General features: G+C 37.2%; 1 protein-coding gene across 3 annotated transcripts in view; it reads left to right on the top strand.

Moving 5' to 3' along the window:
* Positions 1-346: 346 nt before the first annotated feature.
* The window catches only part of PHACTR3 (phosphatase and actin regulator 3), an 87,702-nt gene continuing 61,926 nt past the window's right edge, over positions 347-26,122 (top strand). Inside the window, exon 1 of one of the 3 annotated variants that reach the window (XM_026862231.1) lies at positions 347-393. In XM_026862231.1, coding sequence (XP_026718032.1) covers positions 357-393 — 37 coding nt within the window. In that variant the 5' untranslated portion in view covers positions 347-356. Of the gene's footprint in view, positions 394-6,392; positions 6,508-26,122 lie in introns of those variants that run through there. The other 2 variants (XM_026862232.1, XM_026862233.1) reach the window with 2 other exon arrangements.

The raw sequence follows: 26,122 nt of genomic DNA, 5'->3' as shown, positions 1-26,122 counted from the left end.
AGCCTATGGCCTCTGCAGCGTACAGTATACTTATGTTCAGTTGTTTAATGATTTATCCTGTATAGAGAGGACAGAAGTCCATGTTTTCAGAACTGACTGCAAACAAAATGCATACTTTTACACAGTGTGCAAATTGCCTTCTCCTTGATTATTCTCTTGAAAGATCATCACAATTTCAAATGAAAAGGCAAGAGAGATTGTGAAGTAAGGCTCATATAGTGTGAGAAGAGATAAGAAAAAAAATCTTGGAGGGAATTACAGTTCTGTGTTACTGCTTTTTGACATTGCTTTTTTCACTCTTATGTTGGCTGGTGGAAAGATGGTCATCTGTGTTTCAAGTGATATGCTCTGTGGTGATGAATGTTAGAAGTTACAAGGATCTTATTTTAACAGGTGAGAAGAAAAATACATATTGTGTGTGATATTAGATAATATCTGTAAAGCTTCCTTCAAAAATGTATTTGGAGCTTAAACTAGCAAGTTCAATTACAAATACAAAAATTCATCCCAAGAATTTAAACAATGCCAGCTTTTGGTTATCAACAATTGTTCCACTTCTGCTCATTGTATTTTATGTACTGAGCCAAAATGAACCTGACTTACTATTTCTTGTTTTCAAAAGTTACTCTAACAGTCTAGAATACTGGATAATTTATAGGCTTCTGAGCTTTTCCAGCTTTGGTCAATTGGAATTTTCTATTGCACTTCAGTGTTTCTGCCTGAAGGTCAAAAACATACATTTGGGACATCTGTAAAAATATAGGTAAATAAGTGATGCCTGTGGACATGGATTTTATTTGTAAAGGTTACATAAACAGATCATAGGATCATAGGTGATTCAGGTTGGAAGGGATTGCAGAAGATCATCTAGTACAATACAAAGGTTCTGTGCAAGGAAGTTATATCTTCTGATTGCAGAAACAAGAGTATAGCATGATTGCATTTCTCTATTCTGTCAAATACCTTACGATGAGCTCTTATTCCTGTGGAAGTCAGTGCCAGTGAAATAAAAAATGCAATGTTAGGTCTTTCACTTCTTTTGGAGTAGTACTTACATATAATCACTTTAGAGTCAAATTATCCAGCTTTCATTCATAGACTAATGCTTTGCTGTATAGATAATCACAACAATGGTCAACAAAAATCTGTATGATGTAGTGATGTGAGAGTAATACTGGCAGAGTCTCCCTTTGCATGAATTGCTCCCTGATCCTCACTCTGAATAGCTGTATATGCTGGCACAGTAGCTAATAAGCTGTATCAATGACAGCTATGCCAATCGGTAATATTTCCCATCCATTGTATTCATTTACAGGATTTTAATGAGCACGGATAGAAAGCCCTTAGGTTCTGACTTTAGTGCAGTTGGAATACTGCATTTATCGTTCTGTTGTTAAGACCAGGCTTAATGATTTTCATAATAGCTCAGCATTACACTGAGTGACTTCTGGTTGGAAAACTAACCATGAAATGGAGCTAGCAATGGTTGACATAACCATTTCAGACCTACGTAAAACAGATATGGTACTACATATTCCCCATTGGCTAAATTATGACTCTAGGGTCTTGACTCTTCTGGGAACAGACAGCAACTATTCATTCCTGACCCCTCAATCTAATCTTCTCTTCCCTTTCACCCTCACAAGGTAACAAAGAGAGTAGCTACTCAAAATCACATATAAAAAGATACGAATACAAATAGAAAGCACATTTAAATTCTCAGCCTTTCACCATTTTGCTGTTTCCCCCTTACAATAATTTCTGGATTTGGACAGGATTTTATACAATTCAGTTGCATAACACCCTTTCAGCGAACCATTAAATTGCTTACACATACAACAAATTTTTGTGACAGATGATAAAAATAAAAAAATTACAAAAGCCATTATTGAGAAAACAAAAGAAACTTATTGCCATTTTAAAACCCCAAAATATCCTAGTTAAGGCTGATCAAGAGACACAGGGATAGTGGTATATGAATTCTGTAGCTTTTGAAAATACTTTTTAGGACATTTTAAAGATACTTCCAGGAAAATATTGGAATATTTGGTCTCTCTTTCTACTGACCATAACATTAATTCCAAAACAGAAAAGGTTACAGATGTTAATTACTGAAGTAGTAGCAAAGTACTCCAAGCCTGTTAAGTGTATTCAAATGAAAGAGGATTTAAAATAAGAGGGATTTCTTCAGGTTTGTGACAATAGGGGAACAAATGTTTCATTTTAAAGTCTTTCTAAATCTAATCTCGAAGTTTCCGATTTTTATAAATATGCCTCTTCTGTAGTTATTCATTAAATCTGATAGAAGAAATCCCAAAATCAGGTCCAAACACAATTTATGAGTATTTAAGTAATACTGATTAAGTTATAGTCCTAATTCACCTAATTTAAAGCCTGTTTAAGAGGGATTCCACAAATGCCAGTTTTTCTTCAGCGTGTTTCAAAGAGTCTACTGATTCTATTTGAAGAGTTCTAAAATTAGCGCTCAGCATTCTGATACACAGACAAATTTCCATATGATATTTTTTTCTTGAAAAACAGAAATCGGAAGCCAAACACCTTGAATTTGCAAGAGGTAACCTTGCCAATTTGCATCCCCCTCTTCCTCAATGGGGAAACCAGGTTTCCAGTATCCCCACAGGTTTTGTATGCCAAGTTTGTGATACATCAGTTGCTCAAGCCATTACCTAGTAACATTGACAACTGAATCTCTTTTTATTGGAAGACTTTTAAACAAGCTGCACAATAAAATATTGGAAGATGGAATGTTGCCCAGCTTTAATGAAAAAGGGTTACCATTTGTTACCAGCAAAGAATATCTTGTATTTTAGTTGTAATCCAAAGAAGATCTATGATCTCATAAATAAATGAATGTCTTATAACACAGAAATACAGACAGCTGAAATGTAAAATATTATATCCAAAACTATTACCACATGCACACAATTTTACATGAAACATTTAGAATGCTTTATAAAATTCACATACTTGAAGTATGTTTGCTAAGAAAAGCTTAAAACTTAGTTCTCCAGTACATGGAGAACACCAAAGTGTATGAGGGGAGTTCACATTCTTAAAGAGATTTTTAAAAAGGCATGAATTCACTGTAGAGAGTATTTATTCTTATAGTTTAAATTGCCAGAGGTGCTTCATATATGGAAGTGTAAAAATGTGAGTTCTGAATCTCATGCAAAACGGCAAGATTAAAGTCTGAGTCCTGTTAGGGAGGAATATTTCTATTTTATTCATGGCAATGGAAAATCTGAATCTGAAGTTAAGCCATTCCAAGGTTTTGGGGAATTTTGCCCATCAGTAAGAGTACAAAACATCAACTTTCTCAATATGTTCATTCATTAGCTCAGTCCTGTATCAAAAGTTTTGACTTGCCTTGGTTGCTACAGTCAGCCTGAGAAGCCCTCCAACATTACCTGTGTGGCCGTGACAACTTCTCTGTTGGTGAACAACCAATTCTGTTGGCCTGAAGAGTAAGAATTCATATAAACTCCTAAACCAGAAAAGATCTGTTTTGTATTTCAGCAAAACATTTAAGAAGCTTTTGCCAGATTTTCAAACTTGTGTGCCTAAATTTCAAGTATTTAGAAGTTTAGCAAATGTGGTTTTAAAACTCAAAGAAGCATGTTTGCGCATAAGGCATCTCACTGACAGATGATTCCTATTAACCTTGTTAGGACTACGTGCTTAAATTTAAGCACATGTTTGGGAATTTTGCTGGGTCAGAGTCTTTAATTTTTAATAGAGATTTTGCTTAATATTTTATATTTACATTTGTAAGTTAGGCCCTTGGTTGTCATAGCTTTTTCCAGAACTTCAGTAAGTAGAAGGGATGAATTCTGTACAGAATAGTGAGTTAGTCCTTGTCTTTTTTTTTTTTCTAAATTAACTAAAGACTTCAAGTAAGGAAGCACACTTTTAGATAAGAGAATGTTTGTCCTTTTCCTTGTTCAACTTTATCTTACACTTTACCCATCTTTACCTAGCTGTCCAGTATTCTGATCAAAGTCTTATTTACCTCCCCAATTTTAGTATTCTTCCATTCAGGAATCATTCAGAAAAAGCTTGATTTTCCAGCAACAAGGTGAAGAGACTTACAACATGACTCAACATCCTTTTTTTTCTCTTATGGTAGAACACAGAAAGATCATTAGAGTTTGCAGCACTTGCCTGAAAGATTATAATGGGAAGAATTTACTGAATATCAATTAGATTAATGGCCAAATACTGATTGATAGGTCAGGATAATGCTTGCTGGCAAACTTCTACTAAATACTAAAGAAAAATTGGGATTTTTTTTTTTTCAACTTGTCATTGCATTTAACCCCCTAGGATATTTAATCTCTTGTCACATTACAGATGTAATTACATAAAAGCAATCAGGAAACCCAGATTTATCAAAAAGCAAAGTTCCCAAATTTCTGGGCCTGGCTCCCATTTTAGAGAGAATCAGATACTTCTGAAATGCAAAAATTATACTCAGAAAATGTAAAGAAGTTCTTAGCTAGAACATATATATGTGTATATATTTTAAAATATATAGATGTATACAAAAATTTTGACCTCAGTTATGCCATTGACATTAATTAAAAGACTCCCAATGATGTTAATAGTCACTGAAACAGTACCTCATTCAACTTGTTCCTTAAACTATCCCTCAGGGAATAAGTAACTGGCTGTCCATTGAAGTCTTGTTTATGACTGAAAATCTATGGCTGTGTTTTACATATGTTCATTGAAATAAATCAATCTTACATTATTCATATGATTAGTGCACTTTTTTCAGAACAAGGGATTTATCTGAGTTGCAATGGATCATTCAGTCACTGACTAAACTATTCTGGAATATAAATGTGGGTGGTTGTAGAAGATGCGTAAGAAGTCTCAATAAGAGAAAAACTGTTAATATATCTTTCATAGGGTAAAAAAAGATGTGATATAGTTTAAATTCATAAGATTAAAAAAAAAAAAAAAGAGTTTAGATTATTCTCCCTGGATTTTGGAAGTTCACTAGCCATTTTCAATGAGCAAGAGGTCTGCTCAGTGCTCCGAAGTGGAATTGTTTGCCAGAACACTATTTCAAGAATTATATGACCTAGTATCTACAGAAGCAGACAGTGCTCAGTTTATTTAAAAAAAATATTTTTCTGTAGAACTGAAAAATTATAACTTTGGAATATGGGTTTAATGTCCAACATTTCAATCTGCTAACAGCTGTAAAATAATACTGCTTGAGAGTATGGACAAGATATTTCTGTGCAGTCAACAAAGAGCTGAAGCAGCTGCAGAATGAGACTTCAGCGAAGAGCTGTGAATAGAGATATTATATTTGAAAGCATATGAGAATTCCTGTACCTGTGTTTTTAGCCAGTTCTGTACAGACACCTTGCAAGCAAATATCTTCTCAAACAAGAACTGTGTTTCACTTTAATCTTATTTTCTGTATCGCTGGGATAGAATACTTGAACAGAACAGTCATTGTGGTTTTAAGTCTGCTTTTGCCTTCATGCAAGGAAGCCAGTGCTTTTAAATTTAGATGGTAATAATATGTTCCCAGTGACAAAATAATGTACAAAACCATTCTGAGACACGGCTTGCGTGAAGCTGAGAGCAATGCAGCTGTTCACTGAGAGTCATCTCTTGTTTCTTTTAAATCTAGAGCATCTGCCTTTCCAAAACACTTCAACGTTAAGTCTCCCTAATGAAGGCATTTAGGACTGCAGGAAGGAAAGACAGTTTTCCTGCATTCTGGGAAGTATGGTTAAGACTGGGTGGGGAATAATATGAAATTTAAATATTCTAGAAAAAAAACAGTAGGGGAAGAGCCCAGCACAGGCTTTCACTACTGTAATTTAAGCTGGAATCTTTTCAGACTGTGCTGAAGCAGTTTGCTGACAGTGCTATAAAACAAAATTGCCTTGGGAGAGAGGAATCACAGGTTTGATGTGGTAGCTGACCGAAAGTTACAGTGGGGTTAGAGGCACTTTAATGACCAAAACATCTCTAATGTGTTTGTTTTCTGGTGTTAAACCAAGCCTAGAGGTCTCCTCCAGCATTTCCAATGAAAAATCCATACTGGTTAAACAGTGACTTCCAGCTTCTTCTACAGAAGAGAAAAAAAGAAACTTTTGCAACAAAGAAAAGTTGATTTGCAGATTTTCATCTGGTTCTTCATTTAGAAAACTGAGCCCAATTCTGAGCATTACGTGGGTTTTCACAGTTGCATACAGTATACTATTAATGATCCAGGCGCCTGTCAGTGAAGACATGATTTTCATGGTTAAAATAGGAAATGCATTCATCTGTTTTACATAATATAAACAGACCCGGGTAGAGCCCACAGGGTCCATCCCTGTATTCCTATGCAACTTGAAAAGAAAAAAGTGAAGGAGTTTCAAGGGAGAACAGTAACAGAGGGTGAAAGGAAATAACTGTTTTCTTCCTTGGATTGAGCTGGTGCATTCTGTGTGCTCCAAGCAACAGCAGCACTCAGAGGTAAGTAGCAAGGAATAGAAGAAATTAATAGAAAAAATGGATAAAAATTTACTTCCTGCTACTGATGCCTTATTTTGTTGAACCGATCTTGGAGTTTTAACCGAGGTGAGTGGACATTATGTACCCTAAAGCTTTGGACGTTTTTTTAATATTTCTGAGATTCTGTATTGAGGGTATGCAGCTAGCTTTTAACCTTAAGGAATTAGGACTCCTGTGATATTTTGCTTGGGATACGATATGCAAAAACCTGTTATTTCTGTGATCATTAGGAGTATAGAAAAAAAATTCCATTTGCTATCTTTTAGCTGAAAAAGTAGGATTGTTCTTTCATACTTTGTGCTCTGAAATTCATACATTTCATAACCGTGAATGTGTCCCTGCAAAACTAGGAATCAGTGACGGTGCTGGCAGATTAATTGCATAACTGTCTATTACACGTGCTTCATTTCAATATTGATATACACACTTTTTTCAACAGGGAGAGGGATTTATGTCTACAGTTATGTTGCAGAGAAGCTGGGGGGGGGGGCAGGGAATGGGGAATTTTTCCCACTGCAAGTGTCACAATGCTTTTTAGTTTAGTGTGTTGGTTAGCTGGTGTCTTTCCTCCTGGCACTGATGAGGAATTTCTCTAAACGAGCCAACAGAGTGAGAAAGTTTATTTCTGTGAAACCTTTAAATCTGGTTGGGTAATCTCACGGTTGTCCAGCATGCCTATGATTGCATTTTGCTGTATAGTTTGAAGATGCAGAATGTTTTCATGTTACCTAGTACTTCAGACATTGATGTATATTCATTTTCAACCTACAGTTGAAAAAACATTTGAAATGTATTATTTTGTAAAATATGAACTTTTTCAGTAATATATAAAACAACATATTGAAGCATTCAGAAGGAGATCCTCTTTTTTTTAATATAAATTTGGTTGTGCATTATGATTAAAATAAAGTGCCTGGTGAAATTAAATTCACATAGTTAAAAAAAAAAGTCATCAATTCCCTTCCTCTCTCACTCTTCCTACACATTATTCATCTGGTATGTGAAAAGCTGTTCTGTGGCTTCCACACAAAAGCAAAGTGAAAAGAAAGCCAAAGATGTTTTAGTTAAATAACGATTATTCTTCAGAATCCTTTTAAAGCACAAAGCTAAATGTTCTCCAGATACCGAGAAAACATCACATACGTAGTTTCAGATAATTACATGTTATACACCGGAAAGCCACTATATTAAGAACACATTATTAAGATTTTAAAGGCAAGCACTAAAAAGTTAGGAAATGCCAGAATTATGGTTGTCTGTGCAACCTTCATTTGGTTCTTTGTGCATATGCATTGTGATGCAGCCTTTAAGTGCATGATCACAAATGTTTTTCTTCAGTACTCTATGAAGGCAGAATTACTGATATATTCAGAAGCTTTTTTTACAGTGCCTGTCACTACAGTATCTGCTTCACAAAAGCCCTAAGTAGTGTGGGGCTGGTGTGTCCACCTTACATAGCTGAGGAGTGTGCAGAGCATCAGAGGGAGATTTAAAAATTCTGACTGCCTCACTTGAGATGTGTATGCTATGATTTTCCAGAATTGTTAGATAAGGCAGCATTTTAAACGCTTTAAGAATAATGTCTACTAAATTCTGCTGTGGATTCTTACCTACCTGAAGATTTGCATGTGAACTGTAGTTTCAAGATGAGAACCCTGTTTAAATTACTTACTCCTCTCCCCCATGAGCAGTCTGGCAGGGGTAAGGAGAGAGAACTCAGTTCTCCAAGTCCTTCTCCATCTACCTTTTCCCACCTTTCCCTGGCCCATTCACAACTTCTGCAGCAAAGCCATCATACAGTTTCTCAGTGAACGACTATAGAATATTGCATTAAGATTATGTAGCCAACAGCATGCATGTACGAGTTGTAGTAAAGACTTCAGAAGTTAAGTTAAAACAGCACCAGACCTTCTGCCACGCAGATCAACCTTACTGTTTCATTGGCAGTATTTCAGCCAGTAGATCTGCAGGGAATAACAAGGTAACTGAACTGAACCAGCAGATAGGAATGAAGATGAAACCTTTACCAGCACCCATCAAGTATTTTCCCATAGAGGAAATGTGTTCTGAAGTCTTGGATTCCATTTGAGGCTCTGGACAACAGTGTGTTTTGAGTTTAACATTTTTTTTTTCCCTTTAAATTTCTTCAACTGAGTTTTGCTTCTATTGAAATTTTGGCTCCAGGTCTCTCTCATTCGTATTTCTAATCCTACACCATTCCCAGGCACAATTTTTCTTCTCTTAAATCTAAGCCCAGGACAGTTTCAGGACATGTGCTTTGAAGGCAAAGCCAATTAAGAAGTTGTTCTGTCCTTCATTTTTGCCCACTGAATGATTTCTGAGGCAATGTTGTGAAGTGTAGCACTGAAATAGGCCAAGTTAAGAGCACCCTTTAAAAAATAAGTTAAATTATACACATTAAAGGGTTAAGGACACTTTCAGTGGCTCTTGGGGGTAACAGTTTTTAAGTAAAGCTACATAAAATATTTTAATCTCCCTTTAAATGAACAATATTGGTTTTGCCATTGGATTTATAGTGTTAGTCAACAGACTGAATCTGTAAGGTGTAATTCCTAGTAGCACCAATCCTCATACCTGTAATAATCTATAGTGGCTATGTTGTCAGCATTAAACACAAGAGCGTGCCATGAATGCTATATTATTATTGATATTATGAGTTGATAGATGATACTTTATTAATGTATGGATCACAAATGTGTGGAAATATTTTATCCACCACCAACCCCTTGTTTCTGCTGGCAATCCAGCACTATTTTGCAATTATAAAGCAACCCTGAGTTAACAGAATGTGATTTCTGTAGTTTTTGTAGGGTTGAAAAGGAGCTGATTTATAGTAGAGTTCCATGTGAGTAGCAGCATGGTATTTACTTCAGCATGGTCTTGTCACAGTGACACCTGCCCAATACAACTTCAGACTTGTGTGACTGGAACACTTTTTTTCACTCTCCTTCTGGTGTTAGAGGTGAACAAATCTCAACTGAGAGTGGGTAAAAGATTTCCAGTTTTGTGTGAGTATTTTCCTGTTCTGAGGTTTTGACCTAAACACTTAACAGGCATTTGTGGTAAAGAGAGAGAGTGGGGTACAAGCTGTTTGGAAGAAGAAATCTACTAACCTAGGGAAATAGAAATGTTTTCAATGAATGGACATCATCTGGAATCAGATTAAGCTCATAAAGTATGAAAATCCCAATGGCCCATGTGGTGAACTGAATTAGGTTGCTGTTTGATTTGTAGGGGTCATTTTACCTTATTATTGCACTTTGCTTTTTCTATTTCTAATCTCCAAAAGTGACATCTATGAGAGGTAACTTTGCAATCGTATGACATTTCCCATCCTTTTTTGTACTTCAGAATAAAGACTCACTTTTCACTAAAGCAGCTGGTAAGCAACTTAATAGTGAAAATGCTTTAGCTGAATAAGATGAATGACTGATCTGATTTAGGCAACAGTTCCTACTATGACCTGGGAAAATTGTTTCCGAGCATTTAAAAAAAAGGTTCTATTTTAACATAATTTTGAAAATTATGCATTTTTTTCAAGGCACAAGAAATCCTGTTACTGTCTATTTCTAATGTTTATGAAAGCACTTTTCATTTGATGTATATTTTTTTGCTTACATATTTTTTACTGGAGAGTTCTGTGGCAGATCCTCGGTTGATATAATCAATAATAGATCAACTGATTTCATAAGTGCTGTAACAATTTATAACACTGTGAGTCTGCCTTTGAAAATTTATTTTTGAAAGTGCTTAGTTTTCTGTGGTAGGAAAAAATTTTGTGGTTATAATACTGGACTATGGAAAGGATCTGTTCTATATCCAGTTTTTCAAAACTTTGTAAAAATCATTAAAATCTGTGCCTGTCTTATAAAGTTTAACTAACTCTTTTTTTTTTTTTTAATAGTTATATTTCAGTCGCTTCAGAAAGACACTTTTATTTATCAATTATTTTCTTGGTTGCTTTTACAGCTTATATCTTGGAGTGTTATATGGCTCAAAAAAAAAAAAAGAAACAAAAAAAGAAAAAAAAAAGAAACCTGCCCTGCAACTTTTACAACAATCATTTTTGAATTCGACGAGGCAAATTGCAAAAATACCCCACCTCCTTATTTGACATGATTGTAGAGCCCATCACTGTAGATAAACCTGAGCTGTTTACAAATAGGGGCCGGTAGTAGTGATCACACAATAATCATGTTATGACAGAGATCTAAAACAAGAATGAAGATGTCAGAGCTACCTAGCAGCAAATGTAAATTTAATCTTAAGATAAAAGCATATCAAATATACCCGAGTGGCTTATTGCCAGAGATGCTAATTAGAAAATACTGTATTATGCACACAGCCATTTGTTGTAAATGGCTCTTCAGGGACCAGGTTAAGGAGGCATTTCTCCTGTGTGGTTTGTTCTTGTTTACAGAGGTTGTTAATATTTGCATAACCCTCTCAGTCAAAAAATATGTTGAGTGAATTAAATAGACTTATATGTGACACTGGAAATTGCATTTTTCAATGAAAAAACTTGTAAGACTTCAGGAGCTGAAATTTTAAGGAAAAGCTGTAAATTACAGACAAGTATCAATAGTAGAAGATTTCAGCTCCTCTTCAGGACAAGATATAGGGATAAATAGTTATGGACACAGTAAATGACTGCTTCATCAAACAGCTAATCTTAGAACCCACAAGAAAAGATATCATTCTGAATTTCATCTTGAGTGGTGCCTCAAGACTCTGTTCAGAAGAGGTTAAGTGGGTAACAGCCAAAACACATTTGTGGGGGGATAGGAGGCCAGCATACAGGTACTTAATTTCTAGAAAAGGGACTACATAAAAATGAGGTGAAAAATGAAATCTTAGAATAGAAATCCAAAAAGCAAGATGCCTACCAGATGCCTTTAAGTTGGTAAAAACATACTATGTTTGAAACCCAGGTGAAATAAATGCCCATAACTCAGGATGAAGCTGTCCTAAAATACCATGAATGGAAATGAGAAACTTAAGGAGATACTATAGGGAGAACGTTGGCATGCAAAAATTAAAGTTTGCTCAAATGAGGAAAGAGGATCACCTTAGAAACTCCGTGCATCTTTATCATTTCCCCCTCACTAGCACTGCATGACGCTAAAGCCATCAGATTTCTCTTTGCCTAAAATGGCATTGAATAGCTCCTGTCACAGGGAAGGCATCATCCTGCCAAAGCAACTGCCAGGAACATCCTCTCTATTAACCAGACATCCATCCATTATCTTAAGAGTCCAATGGACATTGCAAATGATAGTCATACTTTTCACAGTAAATTAAAGTACTCGTATCCTTTTACTCAAAGAGGATACATGAAGCCAAGAGGGAGGAAACAGGTTGCTTAAAGCCACCAGACAAGTCAGGGGCAGGACTGCACTAAAAAAATATCAGCAGTACTCCCAGGTATCTTGGCCCATGCACACGGAGTGTCTTTATGAAAAGTGAGGCAAGAAATGTAAATAGTGCCCAATTTATGGATAATTGTCTGAAAAAAACCCCCACACTGTAGTGCAAATACCATAAAACTGGGGGTAGAATCCTGAGCTGGCAACACTGGGTGTGTCAGAAGAATAATTGATCCTTCTTGATAAGGATTTACTGAAAACCAAGTGAGCTGCCCCTTAGCAACATTTTTTCCTGATATATCCACCAAAGCTGGCTATGCTATGAACCACTCCCAGTCATAGCAACGCCATAATTATTTTTGCTAAGCATTTAGCAACTGTGTTGCCACGTGCCATTACAAATAAATAATGCATCTTCGAAGTGACAAGTAAGGGAAGTGTGAATGAGGAGTTGTTACAATACTTTCACCTGGTCGGCAGTCAGCCCAACCTGAGTGAGGGTGCCACAAGCTGTTATTGGGGACCCTCACAATCGGAGCAGCTTCCAGCCCAGAATGCTCTGGAAAGGTGATTAGTTTTGGCAGAGCTTTATCTTATCAAAAGCCAAAGGAGCAAACTTAGTAGTATAACTGCATCCAGCAAAGAAAAAACCTGTTAATTCCCTAATAAAATAATGAACCCTAATTTGAGTAGACCAGAAGCCCAAGGGGAGGCTCTGTACATCAGCTGGGAACAACCTGACGTTACCCAGCAGGACAAGTGAGCAGGGCGGTACAGTCTACACAGGTTCCTGCCACACACTTAGGATTTCAGGTGCCTGCATCACAGATTTGTCATCCCACAAGATCTCTCTGACTTTAAGACCGCCCATTGGATGGCCGTGCTGCCTGGGGAAGCACATTGCTTGTGAAGATTTTACCACAGCCGTTCCCCACCCTAACCAGCTGTTTGCCCACTGGTCACTGCTAAACCATGCAGGTCAGGGGAGCTACTGGTGGCATTTCCTAGGATGAGAAGTCACTGAAAGGTCAGGGGCAGTTTTACCACATCCTTTCTGCCTCTTATGCAGTGCAAAACCACTAAGCTCTGAGAAGGGGAATCCATGTACCCTGTGCCACAGCAGCTCCTGGAAGCACCTCTTTGCTTTTGCCCTGGGCTCTTACTTGCATTCCCCTACTCAGTGTCACTCAGATCCTAATTGTGCCTGTTCAGAGCAATTCTTGCTCTCCATTCTGCAATGTGGGTGCACATGATGCTTTATTATACCTATCAAGGTGGTCTGTAATGTACTTGCTCTTATATATCCAGCTCCAGATTTACAGAGAAGCTGTGCAAGCAGATGCCTCGGTCCAGTTTATATATACAGCTGTGAATCTATCCCATGTGCACAGTTATGACAATTATGCACGCAAGCTGGATAATGAAAAAACAAAAATATCTAATTAAACATGAATTTGCTGTTATGCAGCACGTAGTACTGTGAGAGCTTATAAATAGTGTACATAGATCTCCCTTGCTGGATGACACAGGATTACTGCTGTGAAATTTTTGCAAACCTTTGAAAACCCTGCAAGACAGGGCATCATCAGGCCAGTATAGAAAGAGATGACAAAGAGAGGAGGAGTCTGAGCAGAGACAGTTGTGAGAGAAATACAAGACTGGCCTTATGAACAGAAAGCTGAATTTCTCCCGTTAGTTAAAGACACTGTATCACAATCCCTGCTCCAGCCGCACTACCTTCAAAGTTGTTTCAGTTTTAATAGATTATCTGACATTTAAAAATACAAGTGTGTAGAGAGTTGCTAATACATTTAGCCTGTGGAGCTTCATTTTGGTCATCTCTGCCTCTAGCTTCCTCTTAAAACATTTAATAGCAGCTTCATTCCTTTTGGCTTCTATGAAGTGGGGATTTTAATTTATTTATGCTGATGAGGAACTTTTCAATATCCTCTTCCCCTCTTGTCACCGTTCCAGAGAAGAGGGCAATGATTTTTAAAGGAAACTGTTTTTTATGTAGAACATGCAAAATTTAAAAGATACTTGAAAATGCAACATAATTCAGGCTCACAGAACTCTGGAGACCTAGTTAAAGAATACCTGTTAATGGAATTAATTTTTCATGCTCCACATATGCAGAGGAATGTATTCCAGGGAATATATAGGCCTACAACATAAAATCAGAGTCAATTGCAAAAGTAATGTGATGAAATGGCAGAAAATTGACCTGATGAAAGTACTGATTTGTTTAAATATCCCCTGACTTGTTAATTGTACAACAAATGCTCAGCTTCACCCATTGTGCAGTGGTTGAAGAGGAAAATGCCACATGTGAATAATCTGACAGTTGCTTGTAAGATTTAATGCAGTCAGCCTCCTCTCAACCTTCTGCTTCTGGTTAATCTATTTATTTATAACTTTGCTGCCAAGTATTACTTTAAAACTATAACCAAGGACAGGATTCAAATATGAAGCATGGGTCACTGCCATCCCATGTTCCCCTGGGGCTGCTTGTGCTGGCTTTCTCCAGATTTTGTGCACCAAAGTCCTTCAGATTTATTTCTCCAGTCCTTCTCTGTTCTTTAATTCTTTCTACAGAAAGTTTACCTCCCTCCTCAGAAAATCTGGAGATTTTCTTAGAAGTCATGTAACTTAAATTAAACCATGGGTTATTGAGCCTTTATGACTCACTTTACCAAGCTCTTCTGAATAACCATGTGGGCCAGAGAATTAATTAATTTGGAAAATCTATTAATGTTCTTCAAGCTCTGTCACTCACAGAAAACTGAACTATCAGACCCCAATGTTATTTTTTCAGCAATATATTTTTCTCTAAAACTAGATCTCAGTCTATTGCAAGATTATCCAGGTGTGGTCACCAAGCACCATCCTACCTAGGCAGCACTTTGGAAGATTAGAAAATATATTCAAGTATCAGAAACTTTAAGAATACAAATTTCTGATTTTCACTTTTAGAGAATAAGCCTTGAAAATCTGATCCACATGCACCTTAATGGTTCAGAACCCAGACAGCCAAGGAGATCCCTCCGCCTTGCCTCTCTACCACTGAAAAAAATAAAGGGGAGGGGATGCAATTTTCAAGAAAATGTTACAATTCAGATACCTAGCGATAGTAGTACAGACAAGCCAAAAGTCTTCTCCCTCATTTGTAGTGCCAGGGAAATAGGACTAGGCCTATTTGTGTGGCACAGGCACAGTGCCCTTTGTAGAATATAACTGGTGTGCTACACCTACACTGCCACTGGAAGTCAGATATAAACAGCTGCACAAAGTAAAGAGAAACAGCAGGATCCTCTCAGCTCTCCATTACCCCAGATAATGACAACTTTTCCCAGTTTCTCTTATTCATCTCAGGAAGATGAAAGATAGATGGTAATTCCCTTTCAATACAGCATTTAACAATCATCTGAAAGGCGATAAATGCCATATTCCAGAGGGATTAGCACAGTGAAACCCAACTATAATGAATATAATGAGACAGCAACTGCAACAATCTGCAAATCCAGTGATCCTTGGAGCTGTGGAAATGATATTTTCTATGCTGGGAGTTCTGAAAACATATTCTGTTTGAAGGAAATGTTCAGCATTTCATACTTTGAAAAATTGAAGTAAGGTGAAACATAGTTTCATAACAAAAATATTAATCGGAGTTTTTTGATGGTGGAAGGTCAGGATACTCTTCAACTAAAAGGTGCCACCGAAAAATTTTATCTAGAATATTTTCTCCAGCTCTAGCTTTTGCTGTCTCCAGCAAACTGATTGTATAGGTTAAAAGGCTTTGGATCTGCAGAGCTGTCAACTAGTGAAATTTTATAATGAGCATCACATTTAGAATTTGGAATTCTGGAATCAGGAATTTGCAAAGAAACTTCAGTTTTCATGTAAAAACCTGAACTTTTAAAAACTCTTCCTGACTGCAGACAAGAAACGAGAAGGCAACCATTAGGCTAGAGAGTCCTTGAAGGCAAAATAAAATCCGAAGTCAATCAATCAGTCAATCAATCCTGTGATTCTAGATCTCTTGACTCCTGATTTTAAGTAGTTTGAGGCAAAGAAACTGGTTTGGCCTTCCTTAGAATAGATGTTTACTGTGGATACGCACTTCTGTGATTATTTAGAAGGCATTTTATGCCAAAAGACACACCATCTTATTTTATTCCACTGAAACACACTTTGATGCTTTTCCCACTGGGCTACTTTTCGTTTTATAGTAGTTCATTATTCATGATTCAGAATTCATAATAGAAGGCAACACATCCCTGAATAACATTAAGATTTTAGGGACCATCTGTAAATGAGGGGCTAATATATAATAGTGCAGCTGTAGTCTGTCTACATAGCTCTCACTTTTCTCAGTTGGGAATGGAGCTGGGTTCATAAGCAAACCAGGAAACAACCCTTCCCTCTGCCCTGAAAGGCAGAGCCCTGTTTGACAGTGGAGAAAATCCCAGGAAATTTGCATTGCTTATCAGTACACAAATGAACATTGCTGAAGCTTCAAAATAGCGCTTGGAAGATGCTTGTGAAGTTCTTTGAATGAAATACTGAACAGAGGTCTAAAAATGAACTCTGGTTATTCCAAGTAAACAGTGTAGAAAGAAAATTAGTATTATTGTAGAGGAGAAAGGAACTGTTTACTTTTTATGTTTCTGCTCATTAAAAGTGTGATTAAATTGAAGAAGGCGAGATGAGATAGACCATGTGTCATGTATTTCCACTGAAGACAGCCAGGCAGCATCATATTTGACTTCGAAATAAATTCCCCTGTAGCTGTGCATCCTAGTAGGGCTTGATTTTATTAAATGTCATGCTAGAAACGATTACTTTGCTGTGTTTGTATGAAGTAGTTACTGGTGCCATCCCATCTGTGCCTCAACCCTCATTAGCCTCTGCTCTCAGAGATTAGTCTATTTTGAGAAAAATCATGGCAAGAAATTATGCTTGTATAGCAAGGTCTCATTCTGCAAATTGTGAGAACTGTGAAGTTGTCCTTCTGTTTGCACTGAATCTAAGGCCACAATGTCAGAGAGATGATTAAATGAGTCTGCAAAAAGGCGTATATTGGCAATCCTTGGTTTTGCTTGTGTAACTGAGCGGTTACATGTACGTAATCAAAACTGGCCAAGAATACAGCCATTATGTGATTCATACATACAGCTGTGGCAACTATATATCAAATTAGGTCTAAATATGCACATACTTCATGTACAGCTGCACACTACAATAATTGAAAATATTTTTCTGTGACTGTCAGTGCAGTCATTCTACACACCATTCAGGTCTGTTTAAAAAATCCATTTGTGCACCTTTGGCTTGCACTCACTCCAGTGACCTCACAGCTTCAGAATTCTTTCATGTTCATAGCAAGACAAGATATATCATGGACAATGGGCAACTCTGTGAAACTTCCTCAGTCTGTGACTGCAGTCAGAATTTTCTAGGCTGCAGGATTTAGCTAAAGAAGCTGAAAGGTAGAGTGCTGGACCAATATTCAGAGGTGATGGTTCTTTTTCCATCACTGGTTCAATCCGAGACAGGTCACACGACACCTTGTGTTTTAACTTTCCTCCTTTGTAAAGCACTTGGGTATATACTTAGAAAAAGGGATTATGTAAGAGTCAGCTGTTATATTAACATAACAACTGGAAAACACAATATTAATACGTGATTATAAGCTATTTCATGTGGGGTTTTTATAATTTTTAATGACCATAGAGTATTCAGGTAACTTTGTAGAACATGATGCCAAGGACCACTTTGCTGAAAAGTTTGTATGTCTCGAGTGGCTTTACAGTTGCCATGGTAAAATTTATTTGCTGAGTGCCAAAGTGCATGGTTGGGGAAGAGAGTTGTTTTCCTTCTTAAATGGTCAAAACCTAAGTTAAACCTGCCTTTAGGCAGGCTCAGTGTATCGTGCAGTCACCCTGGAACATTTTCAACAAATAAGAAAAGTTTGCAATTTGAAATAGGAACATTTGGGTTTTTTTTTTCAGCTGGCTTTGCCAGTTTTGGCTTGGGAGACACTTAACTGTCAAAGCTTTTCACTGTTAATGTTAACTAAATACTAAGTAGTACTGCACTTCTCCCCTTGCCCTTCTGCCAGCTCCTGGGGAGGCGGGGGGGAAGAAAAAGGAAACACAAAAATCAGAGGAAAAATCTCAAGGAAAAAAATAGCAGGAGAGGTGAGGAGAGCTAAAGAACTCTTTAATGGCAACTTCAGTTCAACTCTGTTCACAATCCTTTCACTGTGCATTTAGGCATTTGAGTGTTACTAACATGAACATTCAAGACAGCCCTGTAATAGATGCCAAAATTTAACTTCGAACTTGTGCCTTATCTTGTTTTATTTGAAAGTCATCATACCTGCTACTAGGATGAATTAGGTGCATTACTGAGAGTGGGTTAGAAACAGCATGGCTAACCTTGTTAGACTTTGCACTGGGTTCTGTTAGGACACATCTGCTAGTTCACTTGGTTGGATTTACAATATCTCTGATGCTGACTATGCCACCCTAAAATCAAGCTCCCAAACCCTCTCTCACTCTGACCTACATGAGAAGTAGCTATTTTATAATCAAATCCATATTATCAGCAGACTTCTTTACTTTTTTTTTTTTAGATTTTTTAATATGTAATTATGTAATATAATGTATAATATTGCATGCATACATATATACACTGTGTGGATACAGACACATCATACAATACTTACTGAATTTGGGGAGAGTAGACCATGCATGCATTTGTAGTGCATAACCAAAAGGCTCAAAGCCAAAACCAAAGAAAAGCAAACATGAGGAAAAGGGTGGTCTATTTTGCTCTGAAAATTGAGGTGTTCTGCATCACCCTGCTGCCTAGCTGAATGCAGCAGCACAGCATAGGCTCATGCCCTGCAAAAATATTCTCCTTGCTGTTTGTGTAGCACGTAGCTGCTGTTGAAAGGTGAGATCACTGAGCAGAAGTGATCTGTACAGAGGCTAGAGCCACCATGTGATGTCTCATTTTGCTTCTTGCCCCCGAGACCTCTGTGCTGGGGCAGCAGGCAGAGACGTTCCATTAGTTTCACATCACCTTCTGGCACTGACAGGCTCTGCCGTCGTATGAGCGGCTGATGTTAACACCAGATCTGCGCACGGTTGTTTTTAACAGCAGTACAGGTTTCATCCAGATCAGGCATGGGCAAATGACCATATTTCTGTCAAATCAGCCAGAGCTGTGATACAGAGTTTATGCCAACTCTGTGCTTTTATGCCAGATTGATGCCAACTGTGGGAAGACAGACAATTGCTTGATATGGCATAAAGTGCAAGTGGCACAGACAAATGATACCTGATCCAGCAAAAAGCTTGCAGGAACAAAGTTGACTGATCAACATTTTTTGAACACATTTGAGAGGGCAGAATGAATCTCTACTGGCTCTGCACTTTGCATCACTGGGACCATGATAGTTTTGATCTCATACTAAATACCCTAAAACTAGATTTATTGGATACCAGCCCAAGAGTTTGTAAATCAAGGCCTACTTCTTTGTGTCTTTATCTTCTAAGGTTTTATCTTCTCAGGGTTTATCTACTGTGTGGAAGAGAAGCTGTGTTAGGGAAGCTGAGCTGCTGTATCTAATTCAATGCTATGCATAGATCATGGAAATATATAACTCCTTCCCATCCAGCACCCTGCTAACTGACAGCACTTCCTAGATCTCCGTTTTAGAGCTCATAGCTGTACAAATGCTGCAGTGATATTTAAGCACCCTGGCTTGTTTTGGTTACTCGGACATCTCTAGCACAATCCCTCACTGTACATTTTACAAGTATCTCATTTCCATTTCCTTATTAAACAGCAGAAAGAACAATAGCATAAGATGTATTTTATTTTCAGCTTTAACCATTCTGTTCTGGTTTTGGCGGTTTTATTGTGAATCATGTGTTTTAGGTAACATAGCCATGTGTTTTTCCAAATACGATCTCTGAGTGATCCCACCAGGAATGCCCAATACACGTAAATCTCATCACTCCAGAGTAAATTGCTAGAACGGCACCTGGGCCGTGTGGTCAGCACGTGAGTAAAATCACCGAGCGCCAGCACATGTCAAAGAGGTAAAGCCTAATGGATCAGGTGCCTGGAAGCAGGATATGAGCTATTCAGTATAAAATGTCCTCTTTAAACTCCTGGGGAGGTATTCTGTTTGCTGATTTATTGTGACAGGAATTCTTATTCCTGTGCCCACACGAAATGTCATCACAGCTAGTATCAATTTCATACCTCTGCAGGAAGATCATGGGGACAGACTAACACCTGCTCTGCTAATCATGGGCCATTTAGGTCAGGGTCAAGCTTTGCTGATCAGCAGCGTGGGGGAGTTACGCTGCTTCATTAGCTGTGCATGAAGAAAAATCTGTAGTTTTCAGTGCTGTCAATCCAGTATCCTCAAATTTGCTTCCCTCAGCACTAAGGGACAAGCTGGGTGGGCTTCTAGCAAATATGCAGCCACTGCATGCAACTGCGTGGAGAAGGGATGTCTTGTTGATCGTTCAGCCTTATTTCCAAATAAACGTATTTATTTTAGAACCACTATCTGAACTCATCATCCAAAGGCTATAACCGATAGCCAGATGTCAGAATCTTAATTTTTGTTCTTTCAAGCTTTTCCCCAGTAGCTTTAAATAGAAGAATAAATTTTCTGCAGAGAAAGAATCTTCTATTAATAGCATTAGATCATTTCAGCACTTGAAAGGAAGAAATTAGTTGATTTTTTAAATGCTTTTTTTTTAATACTCTTTAAAATATTGTAAGTTCTTTTATCGTGCAGGCAAGAGTGTCCGCCTTCAGAGTTTTAATTACTGGAGAAAAAAAATAATTCTCTCTTTCTCTGAGTTCAAAAAACAAAAATAGTGAATGAGACTATGTGAAATGGCTTAAAATAAACATCTTCAAACAATCTGGTCCTATGTGTCAGTTCTTTCTTATGCTTTGATAATCTCATCTCAGTTGTTGAAACAGATTTACACAGATTGCACAGGAGGCTTGAAGATAATTGCATGGACTACTGCTTATCTGGTGCAGCGAATTGAAAATAAGAGGTGTTGTTCTAAAGGGCAGTCTCAACAAATTTCCTCACTATATTTTCTCATAATGGAAAAAAATTGGCCAGTTACACTTCCGTGATCTCACATTCTAAGATCTCTCCTCATTCATTTAAGAAAATGAGAAGAAAACAAGCCGTAGGCTTCTTTGCCTTTTCCAAATAAATTTTGTTATCCTTTTATGTAAAACACTAAGAGAATATTCCAAGTGGCAAAGAGCTTTATACACAGCTTCACTTAAAAACAAAAACATAAAACATGTTTTGTTCTGCAGTCACAGAAATTTTAGTCATTTATTGTAATGAATGGGCAATGTCAAAGGAACATATGGTATTTTAAGCTCTGCTTCATTACCCAATGTGGTAAATGAATCCTGAATACTTGTAACATCTGAAAGTTTTCTCTGAGAAGAAAGGCTTTTCCTGCATAGTCTTGATTAAAGTCAGACTGTTAATGTCCAGAGGATCAGTAAACTGTACTGAGCAGGAAGAGAAGGCTGCCTGCAGGATAATAGTCAGCTCTGTACAAATGGTGAAATGATAGCAAAAACCAGAACTGGGTTTAAAAGCAGAATGTGTATAGAGAAGAGGAAGGGTACCCCAGTGGGAAAGGGAGTAGTGTCTGATGGGAGACGTAATTTCCGTGTGACAAACACCTTGTTTGACCTTATGTTCAGGAATTTAGGACTGAAGATTTATGTTAGAGGCAGATAAGCTTAAGCTAACATGACTGAAACAGGGCAGTATAAGGCATAATAATACATGCCTGTAAAGACAATAGAACTGACAGGCACATTTGATACCAATATCCTTTGTTAATATGTTTCACAACATTTTTTTACTGTTATGTTTGCCATATGAGTCCATTTGACCTGCCAATGAGTATGGTTTATGCTTGACTAAGTGGACCAACCTTTATTTTTCCTCTCTTATTACACAAGATCCTTGACCTGGTTTGATATGCTCTGCTCAGTCTAGACATGAGCCAAAGTATGAGGGATCTGGCTTATTCTAAACAAAGTTACGGGTTTTCAGAATGAAGAATGGTTTTCTGCCATGAGCTTCCCCCATTGTTTCTTAACCTAATATTATAGGTAGCTTCGAACAGATTTGGTTTAGATATAACTTGCACTGTATAGGAAAGAATAGGCAACAATCAATGTTAGCTCGGAATAGAGTGGATCAGCGTGGCAAGCACTGAACACCCTTCCAGTTCTCATAAAAGCCTGTGGATTCCAGAGTTTCTTGGAACGTCACAGAATCAAATCCAAGTTATGCCTAGACCAGTGAAATTCAATACCATCATTACACAAAACAATCCACAAAGTCAACAGCAGCCTGAAATCTCTGCAAATGCCGAAGAACAATAGCATAAATTTCAAGACAGAGTGATATGGAAATCTTTAAATATCTTAGTTTTCATTACACTCATAAGTAATCAGTTTTTGCAGCTAAGATATTGTAACTTCCTCTATTAGTTCCTATGCTGGTTTCTGGCAGAAAGAAGCTTTCAGGAGATTTTTGTGTTTTTTTAGTGGTATACCCCAGAACACACATAGGCTTCCTCATGAGGAAGCAGTTATTATATTGGGGGGGGGTGTCTTGTTTCCAGCTCTCCATGACTCATGAAAGCAGCTGAGAACACAGTTATAAAATGAAAGCTGAAAAGAAACTGAGAAGAGGGAGTAGTTATACCACTTCTCTTTCTCTTGGAAGAACTAAAAAATACATAAATTTAGGTCAGACAGGGTAAAAATATTCCACACTGTTTTTCCTTCCATGCTATTTGGGCTTTGTGAGGCTTATAAAAACAGGCCCAGGATATGGTTGAAACGAACAAGACTATTATTTACTTGTTTAATAAAAACCTCATGCATTGAAATAGAAATTCAGTTCATATTCTGTGGTGGTTTTAAAATGAAAGTTTTGTCACAGATCTGGTTCTCTCTTTTGCATAAAAAAATAATAATTTTTTTTTTTTTTTTTTAAAAAAAGAGAAGGGAACAGAATCAGAGGAAAAAGTCAAAATGTTCTTGCTGATGAAGGGCAATGGTTAGAAAAACATTCATTAGATGATTCCTTCTCAGAAACATGACCCAAATGAAAATCAACAGCTGGAGACCAAAGAACTACCTGGGATTGTTACTTTTAAAAAGCCATGTGAATTTAAAACCTGTTGCCAGGAAAACTAGCAAAAGTCATCTGTACAAAGACAGACCCTCCTGACATGCTTTTTATTTTGAAAATGGTAGTTATTTTTTATTCTTTTGCTTAAGCACTGACTAGCAGAGTAGAAGCATAATCCTGTTCTCCTAGACACTTCTCAATATCAGTATTCTTTTTTACACCATTACATTATAAAGTGTGTAAATGTAGAATTGGGGCAATCTGTAGAAGAGGATTTTGATCAGCAATTTCTGTATGTATGTGAAACAAGGTACTGAGAAAATTTGTTATGCCAAGGCAGATTTGAGCTGCTCCACATTCCCCATGCTGGCCCTGACCACTAAGTTGCCTTGACAAAGCCATGGGAAAATTTATTAGTAGGAAAATAGAATTGCTACAGCCTCTCCTGTTTCACCCACAACCTGATCTAGGGTGAGCAGGACAATGCCTGACACATCAGCCAAATGGTGACACGTATGGAAACCTTCCAGGCACTTAAAGGCAGATGTGGGGAACTTTTACCAATGCTGCAATAGACTTCTAAAAGCAAATGCTGCTAGTAGACTTTTAAAATATCAAAAGAGCCATTTCTCAGCAGTTATCACTTATATTTTAGTTTAGCTCATGGCATTCTTTGTACCCACTTTGAATATGTTTGTATGCTATCTCCTTCCTCCTCTGTTTATATCAGTTTCAAGTAGTTCTTTCCAAGATGGTGTAAGTATTGTAGTCATTAAATATCATGCTTGTACATAACTATTGCCTAATATTCCTAAAGATAGTAACCATCTGCAAACATACTGTTGAAGTTTATTATGTGACCTTTGCAGTTGTTGTAAACAGTACAACCTAACTAGCCCACAAAGTTTATCTTTGAAAAGAACATGAATATTAAAATGGCATTTAAGGCATTTCTCTCCCCGTCTTTCAAATGTAACCACTTCAAGAAATTATTATGATGCATTTTCTGACTTGTTTCTAGCAACAATTGTCTAGTTTGTGCGGAAAGAATGTTTTATGAAGTCAAAATTAATAAAAAATCAGTTCTTGTACCTAACTGCATAAAGACTCACTCCAATTAATGAAATCTGTTGAACCTTGGTTAAATGCAAAGCCCTTTCTCCACTAAATTCAGTGCACTATAAACCTTAGAAAAGAACAAGCTAAAAGAAACTTGTCCATCTGTGCATTACAGTAAATTTGCTTTTTCTGTCACAACCAGCACATCATTCTAGCAAGTTTGAAATTCTCATTATATTTATTTTGTTAATTTATGCATAGCAATTTCATTGATGCTAAAATGTCTTGCTGAAGGCCTCTAGGAAGATATATGCCATCCTGGTCATAGGGATATATAACAGACAAGTGTAGTATATGGATATTTCAGATAAGCTGTAAGATGGGCTAAGACACAATACAAGAGAATTTTTACATTACCAAAAATTTAAGAAGCAAAGTATTGATGAAAGTTAGTGACTTTCAGTACCAACAACTCATCAGAATTTGCATGTGTGTTTAGGGACTTAGTAAGAGAAATAATGATCTTTATCCTTCCCGTGGAAAGAAAGTACAGGATTTCTTAGTTCATTTTTTGGATGGATGTATGTTTAGTTTGGTTGGCATTTTTGTTTTAAAGAAGAATCTTGTTTCCCTTGCACTTTGTAAGGAAAAAGAGCTCCTTCTCTGTCAAGTTAGAGTCACAAGATCACGCTCCTTAAAATATGCACGCCAGATGATGTTGAGTCCTCAGCACCAGCTGTTCACAGACCCACTTCTAATGGGCTGTGTTACTTGCTAATGTAGACACAGGCAATGTATTACATTAACAAAAGGAATAGCAGTTACTTTCATAGTTGTTCTCCCTGCTTGGCTTCTGGGCGACAGAGAGAGTTAATGGACAGAGATCACTGTTCTCTTGCCAGATTCTCATTTTGTTGCCATTTGGGACATTGTCTCTCTATTCTATTTCTTACAGAGGGCAAAGATTAAAACTCAGTAGCTTATTTTCCTAGCTCCTATCACACAAGAAGAAAACAATCTGGAATGAAGGCATTCCAGGAGCTGCAGAAGAGACAGCTTTATATGTTTTGAGTAATTTCCATGTCCATTCCTTGCCCTGAAGATCCTGCCATTCCCATTAGGAATAGATTGTGGTCTTGTTCCAGACAAACAGTGATAATCAATGCAGTAGATCTGATAAGCAGTTATTTCTCTTGGCCCTTGACCAGTGAAGAATTTTAGAAGGCATATTGCTCTATTAGTACTTTAAAGATTATTAACCAGAGCCCATCAGTTTGGAAGCAGAATCTCAATTTTTAGAGAATGGACCTCCCAAGAATTCATTAATTTTTAAATATACTCAGGGCTCTACAGTTAAGCATGTTGTAATTTTGTTAGATCAGTGCTTTAAAGCCCTTATCTGAACCTTGAGATTGTGCCAGAATAAGGAACAGATAATATTAACTTTAACACAAGATTTAACACTTGAGAAGTGCCATCGCCCATGGGGACTCTGTAGTATCTGTCGTTTTGCTCTGCGTGTATGCACATATTTGTGTGTCTTTTCAAGGATGCTGAGGACAACAGAGGGTTTGCAGTACCTTGCCATCTTTTGGAGAATGCTGAGTATTTAGTATAAATTGCCTCTTTGGAAAATACCAGTAGACAGTGGGATAAATGGATCTTTAAAAACAATGCTCTGCTCAAAGTATCTCCTACGTTTGTCTCATATTTACATAATGTCACGTGAAGCAGACCAAGCCATCTCTAGAAAGTATTTAACCATTCATTCAGGTGATATGACCTCCTGAGAAAGGTTTCATCACAATTTACATACCAACCAAATGTAGAAATCACTGGCAGCTTTATAACAGTTTTACAAGGAGCCAAACTGGATGCATAACCTTTAGACAAAAGTTGAATT

Source organism: Athene cunicularia (assembly GCF_003259725.1).
Source record: "Athene cunicularia isolate RWA chromosome 20 unlocalized genomic scaffold, athCun1 chr20_part1, whole genome shotgun sequence".
Lineage (NCBI taxonomy): Eukaryota > Metazoa > Chordata > Aves > Strigiformes > Strigidae > Athene > Athene cunicularia.
The sequence above is the reverse complement of the archived record's forward strand: the minus strand, read 5'-3'. Positions and strand labels throughout refer to the sequence as shown.